Source organism: Cheilinus undulatus, linkage group 17, assembly GCF_018320785.1.
Source record: "Cheilinus undulatus linkage group 17, ASM1832078v1, whole genome shotgun sequence".
Taxonomy (NCBI): Eukaryota; Metazoa; Chordata; class Actinopteri; order Labriformes; family Labridae; genus Cheilinus; species Cheilinus undulatus.
In genome coordinates this window covers 26,236,073-26,254,070 of record NC_054881.1, presented here as the reverse complement: position 1 = coordinate 26,254,070, position 17,998 = coordinate 26,236,073, and the positions used below count along the sequence as shown (strand labels likewise).

The 17,998-nt window shown below is 42.8% G+C and overlaps 2 protein-coding genes across 2 annotated transcripts; one reads left to right on the top strand and one right to left on the bottom strand.

The window, feature by feature from the left end:
* Positions 1-213: 213 nt before the first annotated feature.
* On the top strand, positions 214-6,244 carry nefma (neurofilament medium chain a). Its single transcript, XM_041810250.1, has 3 exons — positions 214-1,388; positions 2,205-2,329; positions 3,802-6,244. Exons 1-3 carry the CDS (start codon positions 333-335, stop codon positions 5,324-5,326), a joined length of 2,706 nt encoding a protein of 901 aa, XP_041666184.1. The 5' UTR covers positions 214-332; the 3' UTR covers positions 5,327-6,244.
* A 5,978-nt stretch (positions 6,245-12,222) lies between these two features.
* On the bottom strand, positions 12,223-16,262 carry nefla (neurofilament light chain a). Its single transcript, XM_041811215.1, has 4 exons — positions 15,144-16,262; positions 14,869-14,993; positions 12,963-13,474; positions 12,223-12,873 (listed from the first exon to the last, which is right to left on the bottom strand). Exons 1-4 carry the CDS (start codon positions 16,185-16,187, stop codon positions 12,497-12,499), a joined length of 2,058 nt encoding a protein of 685 aa, XP_041667149.1. The 5' UTR covers positions 16,188-16,262; the 3' UTR covers positions 12,223-12,496.
* Between the last annotated feature and the right edge of the window lie 1,736 nt (positions 16,263-17,998).

Genomic DNA, 17,998 nt, shown 5'->3' with positions numbered 1-17,998 from the left:
GTATGTTTCTGGGTTTTACTTCTCATGTAGCAGCTCTGGACCACGTGGTTCAGACTGAGCGGGACCTGGGAGCACTGGGCTCCGCTGTGAGGGGCACGCGCCCACCCCCCCTCCATCAATGGACGGAACAAAAGTGCTTGGACTGCCCGTTAGCGGCGGAGCCTCTCATATATAAGGAGCAGACAGAGGAGTGCTCAGTCGCTGTGAGAGCCATACACCCCTCACCTGCACACACACACACATAACACACATACACCCACACCCACCGTCGCCTCCTCCACCTGCTCTGTTCCCCTTCATTCCTGCTCACTCCCCCACGGTAGCCTGACCGGATGAGTTACCCGGTGGACTCGATAGGGAGCCCCTTTAGGAGAAATATGGATACTAGGACCAGCTATGGCTACAGCCGCACTGGTAGCACTCCCACCAGCGGCTTCCGCTCCCAGTCGTGGTCCCGGGCGAGCCCTGGATCCACTATGACCTCCTCCTACAAGAGGAGCGTCAACATGCCGGTGTCCCGAGCCTACAGCTCCACGGTGCTCAGCTCCGCCGACAGCGTTGATTATAGTCAGAGCCCCATTCTGAACGGAGACTACAAGCGATCTAATGAGAAGGAACAACTTCAGGGGCTCAATGACCGCTTCGTTGTTTACATCGACAAGGTGCACTTCCTGGAGCAGCAGAACAAGCAGATCGAGGCGGAGATCCAGGCTCTGCGGCAGAAGCAGGTATCCCGCACCCAGCTGGGAGACCTCTACGACCAGGAGCTGCAGGAGCTGCGCTCCATGCTGGAGCAGATCCACCATGAAAAGGCTCAAATCCAGCTCGACACGGACCACATCGAGGAGGACATCCAGCGGCTCAGGGACCGCTTCGAGGAGGAGGCGCGCATCCGGGAGGAGTCAGAGGCGATAATCCGCGTCCTGAAGAAGGACACGGGCGACTCGGAGTTGATGAAGTCTGAGTTGGAGAAGAAAGTTCAGTCTCTGCAGGATGAGATCGCTTTCATCCGCAACAACCACGAAGAGGAGGTGAGCGACCTCATCGCCCAGATCCAGGCGTCTCAGGTGACCGTGGAGAGGAAAGACCTCCAGAAGGCAGACATCACCGAGGCTCTGCGGGAGATCCGCTGCGAGCTGGAGGGCCACTCCAACCAGAACCTGCAGCAGGTGGAGAACTGGTTCATGTGCCGCTACACCAAGCTGACGGAGGCTGCTGAGCAGAACAAGGACGCATTAAAGTCCGCCCGGGATGAGATCGCCGACTACCGCCGCCAGCTGCAGACCAAGACGGTGGAGCTCGAGTCTGTCCGCGGTACCAGGGACTCTCTGGAGAGGCAGCTCAATGAAATCGAGGACCGCCACAACAGCGACCTGGCCAGCCTGCAGGTAGGGAAACAGCGCCAAGGCAGACTGGGAGCCGTGCGTAATGACCTGAAAAGACCTTTAATCTATCTGTGCCATTGTAGTAAAGGATATTTATTTGATGTTTTGTGATTCATTAAACTTTTTTTTGCAGTTAAACCGCAATAATATTGTTGTAATGTTAACATGTGATAATGATTGTGATATATGTTTCATTCTAATACATTTCAGTGACGCAGTTTTACCTCAGGGTCAGGAATATAGCAGAAGTTGTGAATATGAGCAAAACAGATCCTATTGGTGGTTAGAGAGCTGTTAAAAACATTTTCTGCTGCGTAATGATTGCTATGATCTCATCACTGCTCACCACTCTGCGCTGACTTTTTTACGCTTCCCAAGAGTCATGAAAGAGTTAAAGAGAGTCACTGCAGCAGACTCTCCCCCTCTTTCTCTCATTCTCTCTCTCTGTCTCTTTCTCTTGCTGAGTCAGAGGCCCGGGTCGATGCCTTTATTGGCTGTGTCCTTACATCACACCACTGAGATTCTGGGGTGGAGGCGGGGGTGTGTGTGTTGACGAGTGTGTAGGCTGTCCTTGAAAATGAGGCATTCAGAATCTCTAGAATACTGTATTGCGTCAGAATAAATTAAAGCAACAGCTTTAAGAGCACAAAGTTTTTGAACGTGGATGGATGAAAAGAAGAGGGATGAGTTTGGAAAATGACTTAAGATCTTGGAAAGGGTCTGCAAGGGGAAGTCTGGTGAACCACTCTTTTAGATTTTGCCTGCAAATACTTGTATTAAATCAACCTTGTGTTGCATTTGCTCTTTTTCTAATCTCAGGAGACAATTCACCAGCTGGATAATGAGCTCAAGAGCACCAAATGGGAGATGGCTCGCCACCTGCGTGAGTACCAGGACCTGCTCAATGTCAAGATGGCCTTGGATATCGAGATTGCTGCATACAGGTATATAATGATAATCTAATAATTATAATTTATTCCATTTGTTTTTATTTTCATTTCCTTTACAGTTTTTTTCATCACTTTCAGTTTTTATTATTATAATGGCCTGGTTTTATTATGATTAACAAAAGCATGCAAGAAAATGAATAAAAACTTTTTTGTTTATCAATATCAGTTTTAATTATTATCATTGCTTGGATTTATGATAATAATGACAAAACAAAAGTAAAAACTCATAAAAAATAAAAGTAAAACAAAAACTGGGAAAAAAATAGGCTAATTTCGGTTAAATCTTTTTTTATTTTAGTTTTTATTTTGCAAAAATGCTTCATCTCAGTTCAGTTTTTATTTGTTTTATAGTTAGTTTTAGTTTTTCACCCCAACACAGTCTGGCTTCAGACCACCTCTCTCAGACACTGACCTCTGCAGACCAATGATGTCAGAGAGGCTACTGTTATTACAGAAAGACATGCAAAAACCTTCAAAATAAAATCAGATCAAACTTCCTGTTAGGGTTCAGGCTCATGGGGACATGAAAGGGTGCATTTCAAACCTGACCTGCAAAATTAATGACATACATTAACTAAAGCAGACTACACAGTCTGCTTACAGAAAACACTGACCTCCATGAAAACACTCATGCAGCTAATGTAGCTTATGCTAATGAAACTATGTTAGCTATGTTAGCTTATGCTACATTTGCTAAAGCCAACATAGCTATGTTAGCTTACTAGCTAAAGCTACTGAGCTAATGTTGCTTAAGCTACATTAGCTACATTGCTAAGTTTGCTTTAGCTACATTGCTAAAAGCTAACATAGCTATGCTAACTTACTTGGTAACATTTACTATGTAGCTAGCATAGCTATGTTAGCTTTAGCTAGTGTAGCTAAAGCTAGGTAGCTAAAGCAAGCCACCATTTGAGTAACCACTTCTAGTTATTTGCGGTACATTGTATCAGCAAATAACTCACAGTCGTGGTCTGCAAGAGGAGTGTCTGAGATCTGTGTGATCATTTATGCACTTTTTTGTTTTAATAATAAAAAAATGATATGCTAATACAACTCAAGATCTAAAATTACAATTATGCGAAGCACTGACCAATCAAATTGGGCCATGTTAAACTCCCGGGGCTTGGGTGTCAGTATGTCAGTGCCAGTGTCAGTATGTTGCAGTCAAGGAAACTAAAGATTTTTTGTCCCTCATTTCATTTAAGTTGGTTTTGTAAGCAGACAAAAAAGTTTTAGTTAATTTTTTATTTTTGTAAAACTTTTTTTAATTTCAGTTTCACTTCTGAAAGTGTTCGTCCATGTTAGTAATTTTGTTAATTTTGTGAGTTATAATAACATTGTTGATTACATGCACTTCACTCTTAAAAAGAGGCTAAGAAATCCCATTGATAGAAGTTTTACACATATTTATTTCTCTGATACAGGAGTGGTTAACCAATGCACCATTATACATTTGTTGTTTTCAGGAAACTCCTAGAGGGTGAAGAGACCCACTTCAGCACTTTCCCATACCGCCAACCTGGCAGCATCAAAATCTCAAAGCCTAAATCTGACGCCCCCAAGCTGAAGGTGCAGCACAAGTTTGTGGAGGAGATTATCGAGGAGACAAGGGTGGAGGATGACAAAACCGACATTGACGAAGCCTTGGCAGAGATCGCACAAGAGCTGTCAGCCACACTTGGAGATGGAGGAGAGGAAGGAGAAGGGGAAGGAGGAGAAGAGGAAGGAGAAGCTGAGGGAGAAGGAGAGGAAGCAGAAGGTGAAGGTGATGAAGGAGAAGCAGAGGGTGAAGAGGAAGAGGAAGTTGTAGCTGCCACCGAAGCCAAAGTTAGCTCAAGTGAACCCACAAAGGAGGAAGGGGAGGAGGATGATGAAGGAAAAGGTGGTGATGAGGAAGAAGAGGGGGAGGGAGAAGGTGAAGAGGAGGGAGAGAAAGAAGAAGAAGGTGAAGGAGAGGGAGAGGGTGAAGGAGAAAAGGGTGACGATGCAGAGGGAGGAGATGAAGGAGAAGAGGGAGGAGAGGAAGGGGAGGAAGTAGAAGAGACAGTGCTGTGCTCTAAAGCTCCAGAGTCTAAAGCTTCCCCTGACAAAGAGAAGGCCGGAGATAAGGAGGCCAGTGGAGGAGAGGAGGAAGGCGGTGCTGAAGAGGAAGGTGGAGATCAGGTGGATGATGCTGGAAGTGATAAAGTATCCAAGAGTGGTGATGAGAAAGATGAAAAAGAGGATGCAGACAAAGGTAAGAAGGAGGAAAAAGATGAGAAGGTAAAAGCAGAGAAGTCAGAAGAAGTCGTAGCCAAGACTGAAGCTCCCAAAACAGAATCTGCAAAACCTGAAGCCAAGAAAGAAGAGCCTGCCAAGAAAGACGCATCAAAACCTAGCTCTCCAAAATCTGAATCTCCTAAACCTGGATCCCCAAAGTCAGAATCACCTAAGCCTGAGTCTCCTAAATCCGAATCCCCTAAGCCTGCATCTCCAAAGGCTGGATCCCCAAAACCAAGCTCTCCAAAATCTGAGTCCCCTAAATCCGAATCCCCCAAACCTGGATCTCCTAAAGCAGAATCACCAAAGAAAGAAACCGCCAAGCCTGAACCTCCAAAGGCTGCAGAGGAGAAGTCAGAGAAAAAGAGTGACGCCACAGAAGAGAAGAAGGTAGAAAAGAAAGACGTGGCAATGAATGGTGACATAGACAAGAGCAGCCCAGAGGAGAAAGGAAAGAAAGAAGAGGAAAAAGAATCCGACGTGATTGCTAATGGTGTAGACGAGAGCCCAGTGAAGGAAGACGGTAGCCAGAAGGTTGTGATCACCAAAACGGTGGAGACGATCACAACCGGAGAGGATGGATCCAAGCACGTCACCAAATCCATCACTGTGACCGAGACGGTGAAGGAGGTAGAAGAGGTCGAGGAGGTGATGCAGGAGAAGCTGGTCTCCAGCAAGAAAACGGAGAAGCACTCCACTCAGTCTATCAAGCAGGTGACGGAGGCTGACTGAGCAACATCTAAGAGGCTGATCCAGCAAAGGAGGGGGTCAGAGGAGGAGGGGGCCAGAGGAGAAGACCCGAAGACAAGCAATCAAACCAGAACTAACATAACAAAGAAAATCATACAGCTAGAGCGACGTAATAAAGATAACCACTCTCAAACATACAAAACAAAGCATAGAGAGAAGCCGAAAACTTAATGCTACAAAACTTCAAAAATGCATGTTGAGTGACAGCTTTCAATGGGCTTCGCTGCAGATGCGGTCAGGAGCAAGCGACTGAGACATTTTATCCTCTTTTTGTTTCTTTCTGCTGTTCAGGGGTGAGCTCACAGGGAGGGAGGGGGGTCTGTGCATGCTAGCTCAGGAGAGGGGAACATTTTCCTCTCATATCTGTATGTATGGTAGAAATACACTGTAAAAACAGTACATATGTTAAAGGAATACGTGATATTTGGGTGGGACAGTGTGAGAGTTGTTATGAGTGTTGAGGAGATTTTTGAGTTTAAGTAAAGGAAGGGGACAGGCAGGTGGGAGGGTCTCACTGAAGAAGCCTTACTTGACAAGTGAAGATACCAACTGAGCCAAAAAGAATCTAACAACAAATACACAACACACAGTGAAGAAAGAAACAGGCAGCGATATGATGAACACATGACCATATACATCCAGTAACTGAAGCAGTAAAAGCTTAAACCTGAAGAAACTCCTAGCCTTAAACATGCTTTTTATCCGTGTCTGTTATGTTTACCTGAGTGCAACTGAAAAAAATAAAACTGTAAATGCGCACATTACATGCATTCTTGTATGCATAGGATGGACTTGAATTTAAATACAGAAATAAATGAGGTGCTACTGTTTGCAATCCCATGACTTTACTCATCATGAACGATTTCCCAGCAGCATTTGCTCAATAAATGTCATAATGAAGAAAACAAAAGATGGTGTTGTGTCATTTCATATAAATATAAATTAAGCATATGCACTTTTAATGTATCCAGGAAACAATGATAACATTAGAGTTGCTGCTAAGGTTATACAAACGTTGCAGAAAAGAGCTATATAATAGATATTTATGGTAAAATGAACAGATTTAAATCTTAAAATCAATGGCAGCATATCTAAATAACCTTAAATAACTTAAAAATATCACCATTTGCAGTAGTCATAGCATGCACTAACACAGTATTGATTTTCAACAGAGATATTCATTTCATCATCATATACAGATTTTGAACATAGTTTTGCATATAAAGTTATCAAAAATAAAGTAATCAAACAAGATGGTAACTTTCCTCATCATAAAGTTTCTTGATGTATACCAATACAATGCCATTAGTCAATTTCTAACACCAAGGGATATTAAAATTCTGTTAAACCTGTGATAATGTTTCGCTGATCATGCTGAAAGGACGGCCAAGATTTATCTCCCTGCATATGGTTACAAGTGTTGCTGAGAGCTTTCTCTCCATCCTTGGTTTTGATCGATGAGCTGCTGAACTTGCTTGCTGGGAGGTTTTAAATATATGACTTCTTTTATTTTGTCAACATCATAAAACAAAAATAAGTGATGGTAGATGATAGTGCTGACTGGCTGGGTGCAAAGAAATATCTGCAGCAGTATATAAAGACACTTTCTAGTGGCACCACCCGGGTGGTGCACTGCTGCTGCAGACTGTCTAATGTTTAAACAGTTAATGTCTACTCAGGGGAGTGTAATAACAGAGCAGCTGCTGGGTGACTTAAGATATCAGAGGATAATAGGCATCAGCATGTGGAGGGGATCTTAGCTGATTAGAGGAGAGTATATATTATAGTCATTACACAGAGTCTAAAATGTTACTAATACTCTGTATAAGACCTGCAGTAACATAGATAGATAGAGAGAGAGATAGATAGATAGATAGATAGATAGATAGATAGATAGATAGATAGACAGACAGACAGATAGATAGATAGATAGATAGATAGATAGATAGATAGATAGATAGATAGATAGATAGATAGATAGATAGACAGATAGATAGATAGACGGAGCTGTCAAGATGCCAATATGTATATCATATTATAATCAATATATCACACATATTATCCCTTTCAGCACACTTTGGTTAAGCCACTGCAACATCTCGCTGCACTCACAGTGGTGTACATTAAGTAAACCACTGCTCCTTAAAGTTCCCGTAAAGTAAAATTCAAACTTTGTGAGGACTAAGTTTGTTGTAAACAGAAGCATTTTGTAAAATTTGAGAGAATTGTATTTTCATGACTGGGTGCGGCTTCAGCTTTTTCAAGTGACACACCCACACCATCACAGAGCAGATTGATTGCCTCATTTTTCATGATTTTGAAGCTTAGTTGTACAAACTTAGAGATGTTTTCGATGACTGAAATTTGGGGTGGTGGTTCATAACACAGTGACATGTCACAAAACAAACCTAAAATAAAGATTTTATCAAATCACTTTACAGGAACTTTAATGTCTCATTTCAGTTTGAAAAGCTCTCTGCTGTTATGACTTTTGTTTTTGTGTTGTATTCTTAACTCTGCCAAGGAGGTTATGTGATCAGCAGGGTTTGTCAGTTTGTTTGTTAGTTTGTTTGTTAGTTTGTTTGTTAGTTTGTTTGTTAGCAACATAACTCAAAAATTCATGGACGGATTTTGATGAAATTTTCAGGAAATGTCAGAAAAGGAATAAGGAAAAACTGTTTAGATTTTGGGAGTGATCCGGATCACCGTCTGGATCCAGGAATTTTTTAAAGGATTCTTTACTATTGGGAGATAGGGCTAATGGCGGAGGTCTGCGCTCTCCGAGTGCTTTTCTAGTATTATATGTTTTTATTGTGTCTTGTTTTTCATGTGTGGGGTTTTGTATTACATTAATATGATTTAAATTAATAAAAACTGTATTAAAAAACTCACAGACAACTTAGTGGACAAGTGAAGAGACAACCTGTACATTGTGCTACCAAATATTTACCCATTTAACCAAATCTTTGTCAAGGGGGCAACTAAACTTGACTGAGGTTTTAAAGATGTTTAACCTCTCCTTTGGAGTTGCAAGAACCTCAATTAATTCCATTTGCTCCCTTGGTTAAGATTTGAATAATGATAACCTGGTTGAATGAGAACCTACAGACATTTACCCCTTTAATAATCCGTTTTCAGTCGATAACAAGTTTCTTTTTTCTGTGGTTAAGTTCATTTCATACTCATCAATCTACCCAAAGTTCTTTATTTTCTTTCAAAAAGCAGCTCGTTACTCAAACAGGAAATCAGTGACTCTTAGTTAAAGACATCTAGGTGACTATGGCTCAGTTGGTAAAGAGGGCTTCCTGCAGTTGGAAGGATGTGGGTCTGATCCCCAGTCCCTGCAGTCACATGTTGCTTTTCAAGACACTTAACCTCAATTTTGCTCCTACTGTTTTGTTGGTGGCGTGTAAATGGGTATGGCTGCATGTGAATGCCATTAAAAAATCTCTATAGCCACCTCTGCCACCAGTGAATGAATGTGTGAATAAAAGGGTGCCAGAGGTGTCAAGTAACGAAGTACGAATACTTCGTTACCTTACTTAAGTAGAAATTTTGGGTATCTATACTTTACTGGAGTAATTATTTTTCAGCCAACTTTTTACTTCTACTCCTTACATTTTCACACAATTATCTGTACTTTCTACTCCTTACATTTAAAAATAGCCTCATTACTCCTATTTCATTTCAGCTTGTTTTCATTCCGGCTTGTCATCGTTCAAAAAAACACAAATAAAAAACCCAAAAATTATCCAGATAAATCGCGCCATCTGCATAGAGTGAATTTGATTGTGGTTGAATGAGAAGTATAAACATAGTACCATTCTGACACCCTATTGGTTTGTATGCGATCCATTGCACCTTCAGACATGACACAAATCACATCACACTCCAGCAAGGAAATAGCAGATGTATGTGGCCTAGTACAAAGATGTCCGTGGCAGAGACTTTTAAACCCTAGTATCTATACTTCTACCTGAGTAATGAATGAAGAATACTTTTGACACCTCTGAAGGGTGCAGAGTGAAACATAAGTCTTTATTTAGACAGGATAGCTGAAGAGAGACAGAAAACATGTGGAGAGAGCGTGGGGGAAGACATGCACCAAACAGTCCAAAAAAATTGACCCTGCAACCAATGTGTCAAGTGCTATAGCCTCTGTATGCGGGCCTCTGCTCTACCAACTGAGCTAAACTGGTGCCCACAGAAGAAGTTTTAAATGCAAAATAGTGGAAAATGAAGTATGTAATAAAGAGGGAGCATAATTGAAATTGTTAAACTACAGAAATTCAGATTTATTGCAATTAAAATTGTTCATTTATTGATGATTACATTTTCTAATTAATCACACCAATAATCCCAGAATTTCCATAGTTGATTATGAAGCTCCTGTTTTGAACTCTTTTGAAGTTTCACTGTTCTGCATCTAAAACTTACTCTGTTTAATTTTGTATTTTTGTCTTAAACTATGGTTAAATAAAGCTTAGCTCAAGTTCAAGCAGGAGGACTTTCATTTCCATACATCCTTTCATCATTAGAAATCATTCACACGTCTCCCTTTTTCTTGCTCCATTTCCTGCTCTGGTAATCAGCCAATATGGGTGTGATATGGGCTCACTTAGAGTGTGCTCACACTAGGCCATCCTTACCATGCCGTATTCTAACCATGCTGAAGCCCATTTGACCCCATCCCCTGTCCCCCCTTTGGCCCGCACACACACTGCTCAACGCATCCAGGCCTGAAAACGGATACGTAACATGGATTTATATGATACCTGATCTGTCACCAGAATTATTTCCCCTGACCTGGAATCAGCTACATTAACTATACAGAGTCCTGTGAGGAGAGAGAGAGAGTTATCGCTCACAGCATATAATCTGGAGCCTGATCAGAGTTCCAAGCACTTCTGCTGAATGAAACCCTGACTTTTTAACTCGTATGAGCCCCTACAGTCATTCCTCTGTGTGTGCTTATCCTATCTGAATCCCCTTGGAATTCCTTTATGTGCCACAAACTGTGCCTTTTCTCAGTGTAATCCTGGATGCCTGATGCACAAAACAAGCTCTCATGCGTCCAGTGCAGGATTAAATGTTCAGTTAAAAGTTCTTTTTACCGTGACAAGAGCAATTTTAACCCTCTGATGAGAGCTGGAGGTGAAAACGCCTCAGGATTAATAAACGATGCTCCGTTCAAACATCAGCGATCAAGATCCCACTTTCACTTCTTGGTGACATGAAATAGAATTAGAGGTAAGTTATTTCAGTGGATGATAGTTTGACATTATATATTTTTTTAATAAGAGAGGTTAAATCAGCCATGTGTTAAACCCTGGCACACACTTGTCCGCGTAATTGGCACTCTCCTTTACACATGGAGGATGAAAGGTGTTTGTTATCCTGTGAGCTGCTGTTTGTGACTAAAACAGGGGAAGAAGCTTCATTTCACAAACCAAAAATCCTCTTACAGTAATTGAAGCCTGACTTTGCCAGAAAGTGGTCAGAAATGTGGACTGGGCTGGGATCCTGCTGTCTCTAGCATGCAGCTGCTGCCTGGTGGGCTCTCTGAGGGGGGTCCTCTTGTTGTCACTCACACTACATCACATTCCCTGCTTGTGCTCCTTCATTTGCATCCATGCCGTGCCTAGGCTCACCTCGTCCATCTGTGCCAGGGCTGCGAAGAGTGCCGCGCCAAAGCACGGAATGATTACATTCACACTGGCCAAATGTACCAGACTTTAGGCTGAAAAGGGCCCAAGCACGGTAAGGATGGCCTAGTGTGAGTACACCCTTAAGCTCTGAGCCAGTCCCTTTCAGCCACAACCTCTCTCAGTCCAATCATCCTGTGGCTGACACATTTTAAAATCTGTTCTCGCTCCTCTGTCGGTCGTTGTTTCAAAACAACCGCTGCGACTCTCCTCCACCCCAGCCACCTCCATTCCATCTCATCGGTGTCCAGGTTCACCTCCTTCATCGCTACTTCCAAGTCATCTCTTCACTGTCTGAGTCAAGCTCCTCAGAGGTCTCTTAGTCATTTTATCCTACTCCTTCCACCATTACTGCCATAGTAGTAGCTAGACTCCATAAGGGGGGTATCCTATCCTGCTGTTGGCCTCACCACCCCTTCAAGTTCATAAAGATGGAGTCTATTCCCCAAAGACATTTTGGCAAATAGACTCAGACAGACAGAGCAGAAGCTGGAATGTAGGGAATAATAAATTAAGAGACAACAATCTGATTATACAGAGGAGGCCTGAAAAAGTCAAAAGTTTTTGAATAAAAAAAATAAAGGTGACATCATATTTAAGCAAGTCTGTAAAAGTGAGTTTTAAAAGGTGACGTAAAAGACCAATTCAGTGCGCTCAAGATGTTCCAGCACTGAGTGTCCCTGACAAGATAATGCCAGATATGGGTCTCAGCTTTGAAGTGACCCTGACCTAAAGATCTAAGGCTGTTTATTGGTCTGTCCTCTGCCCCACATTTTCCTCATCCTCCATATTACTTTAAAGGTGAGATAAGATGTAACTCTTGAAAGGAGAAGAAAAAAAGCTAAGTTTTATATTTCTTATCCATTAAGGTGAGGAGAGGTTGTTTGGGATGTACTGAACAAATGAACATCGTGACAGGTGAGACACTGTAACCAGTTTCTTTACACACCTTAAAACATTCAGAATCACTGTTTTACACATATTTCCTCAATAATAAAATCAAGATTAAATGAAAATCTGGATGAGAATGAATTTATTGTAAATGAAGTATTTGTTTTGGTGGTTTAGATGCAAACATGAAGTTAAAGAATGTGCTGTGTGTTTTGTTCTTGTCAGTTGGATCAGGTCTTGATAATTCTTCACCAAACTCATAATCAAAGACACACGTGGCTTTAAGAGGTGTTTATTTAACCACCCAAAACTCTCACACCCACTTTTACATTCAGCATTGATGCATAATTGAATCATCATGAGTTGTGTAACCGGACCTTTACGGACTACTTTGAATATTTGCAAGCAGTTAACCTCGATTTGTTGCTGTAAATGGCTTTTGGACTGTTTTACTGAGCACCATGTTAACAAGCAGTACTGACAGGATAGCGTAGATGCCGCTACTGGTTATTGAGCTAATGGACAGACTCGACTGACATTTGCTGGTGCAGCTGGCTTACTTTTTCTCCTTTGTGCTCTTCTCTTCAGCAGCCTCAGGTTTAGCTGCTTTTTCCTCCACTTTCTCCTTTTTGGTGTCAGCTTTGTCATCTGGCTTTGGGGCAGCTTTCTCCTTCTCTTTGTCGGGTTTGGCGTCTTCTTTGTCTTCTTTTTTGGCATCAGTTTTGTCTTCTTTCTCTTCACTCTTTGTTGCTTCTTCCTTCTCATCTTTTACGTCTTCTTTGGCCTCCTCAGCTTTATCATCAGTGTCTTCTGCTGCTGCCTCTTCTTGTGCTTCTTCTTTTTCTTCCTTCTCCTCTTCTCCTTTGTCGTCTTTCTCTCCTTCATCTTCAGCTGCCTCTGTCACCTCCTCCTTTTGCTCCTCTTCATCACCACCTGACATTAAAAGTTGAAAGAATTAATAGAACTTACCATGTATTTAATGTGAGAATAAAATTAAAGAATACTGACAAAGATGTACAAACCCTCCTCTCCTTCTTTTGCCTCCTCAGCTCCTTCTTTAGCCTCGTCCTCTTCTTCCTCTCCTTTCTCACCCTCCTCCTCTCCTCCCTCTCCTTCCTCCTTTTCTTCTTCCTCCTTTGCCTCCTCTGTCTCCTCTCCTCCCTCCGCTTCCTTGTCCTCCTCCTCCTCTCCTTCCTCCTTTACCTCCTCCTCCCCTCCCTCTTCCTCTGCCTCCTCCTCCTTCTCCTCCTCCTTCTCCTCCTCCTCCTTCTCCTCCTCCTTTTCTTCCTGCTCCTCCTCCTCTGCAGGTGGGCCGGCTTCAGCCTGCTGGGCTTGGCTAGCAGAGATGATACCCTCTGTAGTGCTGACGCTGGAGCTGAGCAGGCGTGATGTCATCAAGTAGGAGGTGCCAGAGCTCAGGCTGGAGAGGACGGGTCGGGCAAAGGCAGGTGCTGAAAAACTGTGGCTGTACAGAGAGGACACGCCCCCAGCCAGACCCACATTGAAGCGAGACTCCTCGCCCTCCAGGAGCTTCCTGTAAAAAACAGTGGAAGAGATAAATTATAATTAAAATGACACTTTATAACATTATATCATTTAAGTTTTGGTCAAAGTAATAGTTGTTGATCAATACCAGTGTTAGGGGTAATTTGTTAAAAAGTTCTCAGATTAATTTTTGGTTGTCACTTATACTGTAGTAGGTTAGCTCTGAATGTTGTGTACCTGCAGTAGGTGAACCTGCAGCATAGCTAGCTAATTCATCTATAGAGATGCCACAGAGGACAGCATTTACTTTGTGGAAATAACTCCTATTATTCTACATTTTTGGAGGGAAGGGATAAGAACATCAACATAATGCTATACAGCTCTGGCCAGGTTATTGTCAAGAGTAATAAAGAAGTGTAAAGATTGAGGACTTAAACCAGGCTGTGCAAAGACAGAGTTAAATCCAAGGTGCATGTACAGCTGGCTATGTCCTGTTTGAAAATTGTAACTGACATTTGCAGCAAGTCACAAAAGGGTTTTGATTGTTTAGTGATTCAAAAGTCTTCTTTCTTTCTGCATCTCCTTTCTCTCTCTATCGGTATCTCCTTCTTTTCTATTTCTGCATCTCACTTTTCTCTTTTTTTCTGTATCTCCTTTCTATTTCTGCATATACCTTCTCTCTCTTTCTGCAACCCCTCTTCCCTCGGTCTGTATCTCTTTTCTCTATATGCATCTCTCTTCTCTCTCTTATTGTACATTCCTCTCTTCTAGTTCTGTATCTCTCTCTCTTTTTCTACATCTCCCTTTTCTCTTTTTCTGTGTTGCATTTCCATTTCTGCATCTCTCTCTTTCCCTTTACAACCCCAGCACAGCTGTGGCAGATGGCTATTCACCATGAATCTGGTTCTGTTTTCAGATATTATACAATTTTTTCCTTGAATGATCAGGTCTGAATCAAACAACCAATCAGGGTAAGCTTGCATATCGAAGACCAATCACATGACTCTGTGAGGAGAATGTTTGGGGTTTTAGTTGCAACAGCTGGCTGCACTGCATTGAAATGTTCATGATGCTTGCTGCCATATTAATGGTCCTTTGACACTGGATTCTAACTTAAAGGAGCAGAGACTTTCATTCGTCTTTATTTGGCTTTTTCTAATGCAGTAATGTTTCATTAAATTATATATAGCTTCTAACTTTTCAACCCTATCTTTACAATATGAACAGAAATTTTGTGAATTTGTAAATGCTCTCAAATTGGGCCTTTTAAAATTTAAACAGATATTTTCACCTCATGTGACCTTGTTAATTTCTCCTAAATACATAATTAAATAACACTTCTTGAAACATCTCAGTAAAACTAGTTATTGTAAGAGGTTAGATGTCTTTGATTCTTCTCATTACAGGGTAGGATTTCACCCTCTAACTGTTGTTGCTTATCACCTGTATGCAGCAATCTCAATATCCAAAGCCATCTTGACATTCAGGAGATCCTGGTACTCTTTCAGGTAGCGTGCCATCTCCTGTTTAGTGCCTCTCAGCTCCCCTTCCAACTCTCCAATGGTGTCCTACAAAGAAGGAAAAGTCAAGAGTTTTATACTTAATAAACACAAAACATGGAAGGTTAACACTGAGATTTAAAAGTATTGCTCCACAAACTAAACGTCTGGATAATTAATAGCATATCATTTCAGATTTCACCTGCAGCCTCATCTGACCTGCATAGCAGCAATCTCAGCACTCTGTTTCTCCTCCATCTCATGCAGCTGTTTTTCCAGGGATTCATTGAGGCCTCTGCAGGCATCGATTTCCAGCAGCCGGGTCTGGAGCTGGCGTCGGTACTCTCCTGCTTCGTCCTTGGAGCTTCTCACTGCATCACTGTGCTGGGCTACGGTTTCAGTCATGGATCCCACCTTTCCTTTGAACCATTCCTCTGCTGCCTGCATGTTCCTTGCAGCCAGCCTTTCATACTGAGACCGGATGTCCCTGAGAGCCCCGGAGAGGTCAGGGGTTGCAGCTTCAGATTCCACTGCCACTTGGACACCCAGTTGGACCTGGGCCTGAAGCTCAGCCACCTCTCCCTCATGGATCCTCTTAAGGAAAGCCAGCTCCTCCAGCAGAGTTTCGATGCTCTTCTCCAGCTCAGCCTTGGCTAAAGCAGCCTGGTCGGCCTCACGTCGCATATCCATCAGCCTGCCCTCGGCCTCCTCCCGAGCCAGCACCTCCTCCTCATACCGAGCCTGCAGGGCTGTCAGGGTCTGCTCCAGCCGCTCTCTCTGTCCTAGGGCAGCCTGCTGCTCTGCCCTGGCCTCTTCTACAGCTGCCCTCAGAGCCCGGGCCTCCTGCTCGTACAGTGCTCTCAGACGGGATGGCTCAGTGTGCCTTTGCCTCAGCAGCATCAACTCTGCCTCCAGGGCTCGGTTCTGCTGCTCCAGCTCACGCACCCTCTCGATGAAACCAGCAAAGCGGTCATTGAGCTCCTGAAGCTGGCTGCGCTCCTGCGTGCGAATGGTGCGGAATTCCGAGCTGATCTGGGCTGCCTGGCTGAGCTCCAGCTCAAGGGAAGAGGCCGGCGAGGAGGAGGAGAGCAGCACCCGGCTGGGAGAGGAGTACTGCAGACGGGAAGAGGACATTGGGGAAGCATGTGAGGAGTAGACGGAGTGGGTCCTCCCTCTAGTCATCACTACACGTTGGGGAGCCTCGACATACCAGCGTCTGTATGACGAGGAGGAGTAGTAGGGGTCATATCCAATGCTACTCATGACTGTGTTTGGAAGGCAGGCTGCTCTCCCTCTCCTCTCTGTGTATGAGTGAGTGAGTGAGGAGGTGTGTGAAGGGCTCAGGTTAAAGCCTCGACTGCTTGCTGCTGCAGCGGCTCAGGCTTTTATAGCACGACGATGAGCTCTGGCGCAAGCGCTCCTCCCCAAACTCTGACAATGCAGACTCTATAGGCTTACACTGCACCGACAAAGAAAAGAGGCATGGAAATGAAGAGATCCATGAGAATATGCTCAGGAGGGAAAAGGCAAAGATAGACAGGTATAAAAGCATGAAGGGAAAAGATATAATTGTTACAGGATAGTCTTGTCCTGAGTTTGGCATTAGCATTTCTTATTTAAGCTTAGAATTAGTGATGCTACAGTAAAAAAAAAATATGTGTGAAGCAACAAATAGATATAAACACATATTTTAGAATATAAACATAACTTTTTACCATAATAACACTGCAAATAACTGTCATAAATGTCTAAGGTTGCCATATTATAAGGGGAAAACATACATATTGGGACATACATGCCAAGGTAACCACACTGCAGGAGAGAGAGAAGGGAGAGAAGGAGGCGGGAGAGAGGGGGAGGGGTGTCCTGATACAACAATCGTGACACAGCATCTCTCCATCTGGTGGCGAGCAGAACTACAGGCTGACCTCAAAAGACCTGCAGTGATTAAAAAAAATCCCACCCAAACAGAAAGGTGTGAAGTCACAGTTAAACTTGTGTAGACAAAGATTGAATACAGCTACATTTAAGCAAAAAATACATATCTCGTCATTTTTTTTACTCCAATATACTTTATCTGTGTTTTTTCCCCTTTAAATTTATCTTTTTTTTTTTTAATTCGATATACCCAACTGTGCAACTGACTTTCTGGCACTGCTTATATCCATGCTTACAGTGTCTATAAAAAGCACTCACCTCCTTTGATGTTTTAGCCTTTTAATGATTTTATAAATCAATTATGATCAATAGGATTTGGCTTTTTTGACAAAAAAAAAATACTATCAAAGTGAAAACAGATTTCTAAGTTGTGCAAATCAAACAAAAATTTGTAAGGTAAAATAGGTGATTGCATAAATATTTACCCCTTTCAAGTCAGTATTTCGTAAATGCACCTTTGGCTGCAATCACAGCACTGACTCTGTGTGGATAGGTCTCAATCAGGCTTGCACATCTGTACACTGCAATTTTACTCCATTCTTCGATACAAGACTGCTCAATCTCTGTCAAGTTGCATCGGAATTTGCCATGAACAGCCCTTTTCAAGTCCAACCATAAATTCTCTTTTGACTTGAGCCTGGGCTTTGACTCGGCCACTCCAGGACATTCACCTTGTTGTCTTCAAACCATTTCTGTGTAGCTTTCAATGTATGCTTCTCCCAAGCCGTAGTTCTCTTGCAGACTAAATATGATTGTCCTCCAGGATTTTCCTATATTTTGCCACATTAATTTTAACCTCTACCTTTACAAGCCTTCCAGGGCTGGCGGCCAAGAAGCATTCCCACATTATGATGCTGCCAACACTGTGCTTTACATGATGGTGTGTCTGTGGTAATGCACTTTGTTTTGTGTCTGCCAAGCATACACACATCTTGTCTGATGGCCATAAGGCACCATTTTGGTCTCACCAGGCTAAAGAACTTTCTTTGACTTGACAATGGAGTCTCCCACATGCCTCTTGATGAAGAGTTTACTTCAACAGCTTGTAACTCTTTCACAGTAGTCATGGTTGTCTTGATGGCCTCTCTCCCGAGTCTCCTTTTTGCACAGTCACTCAGTTGGTCAGGATGGCTTGA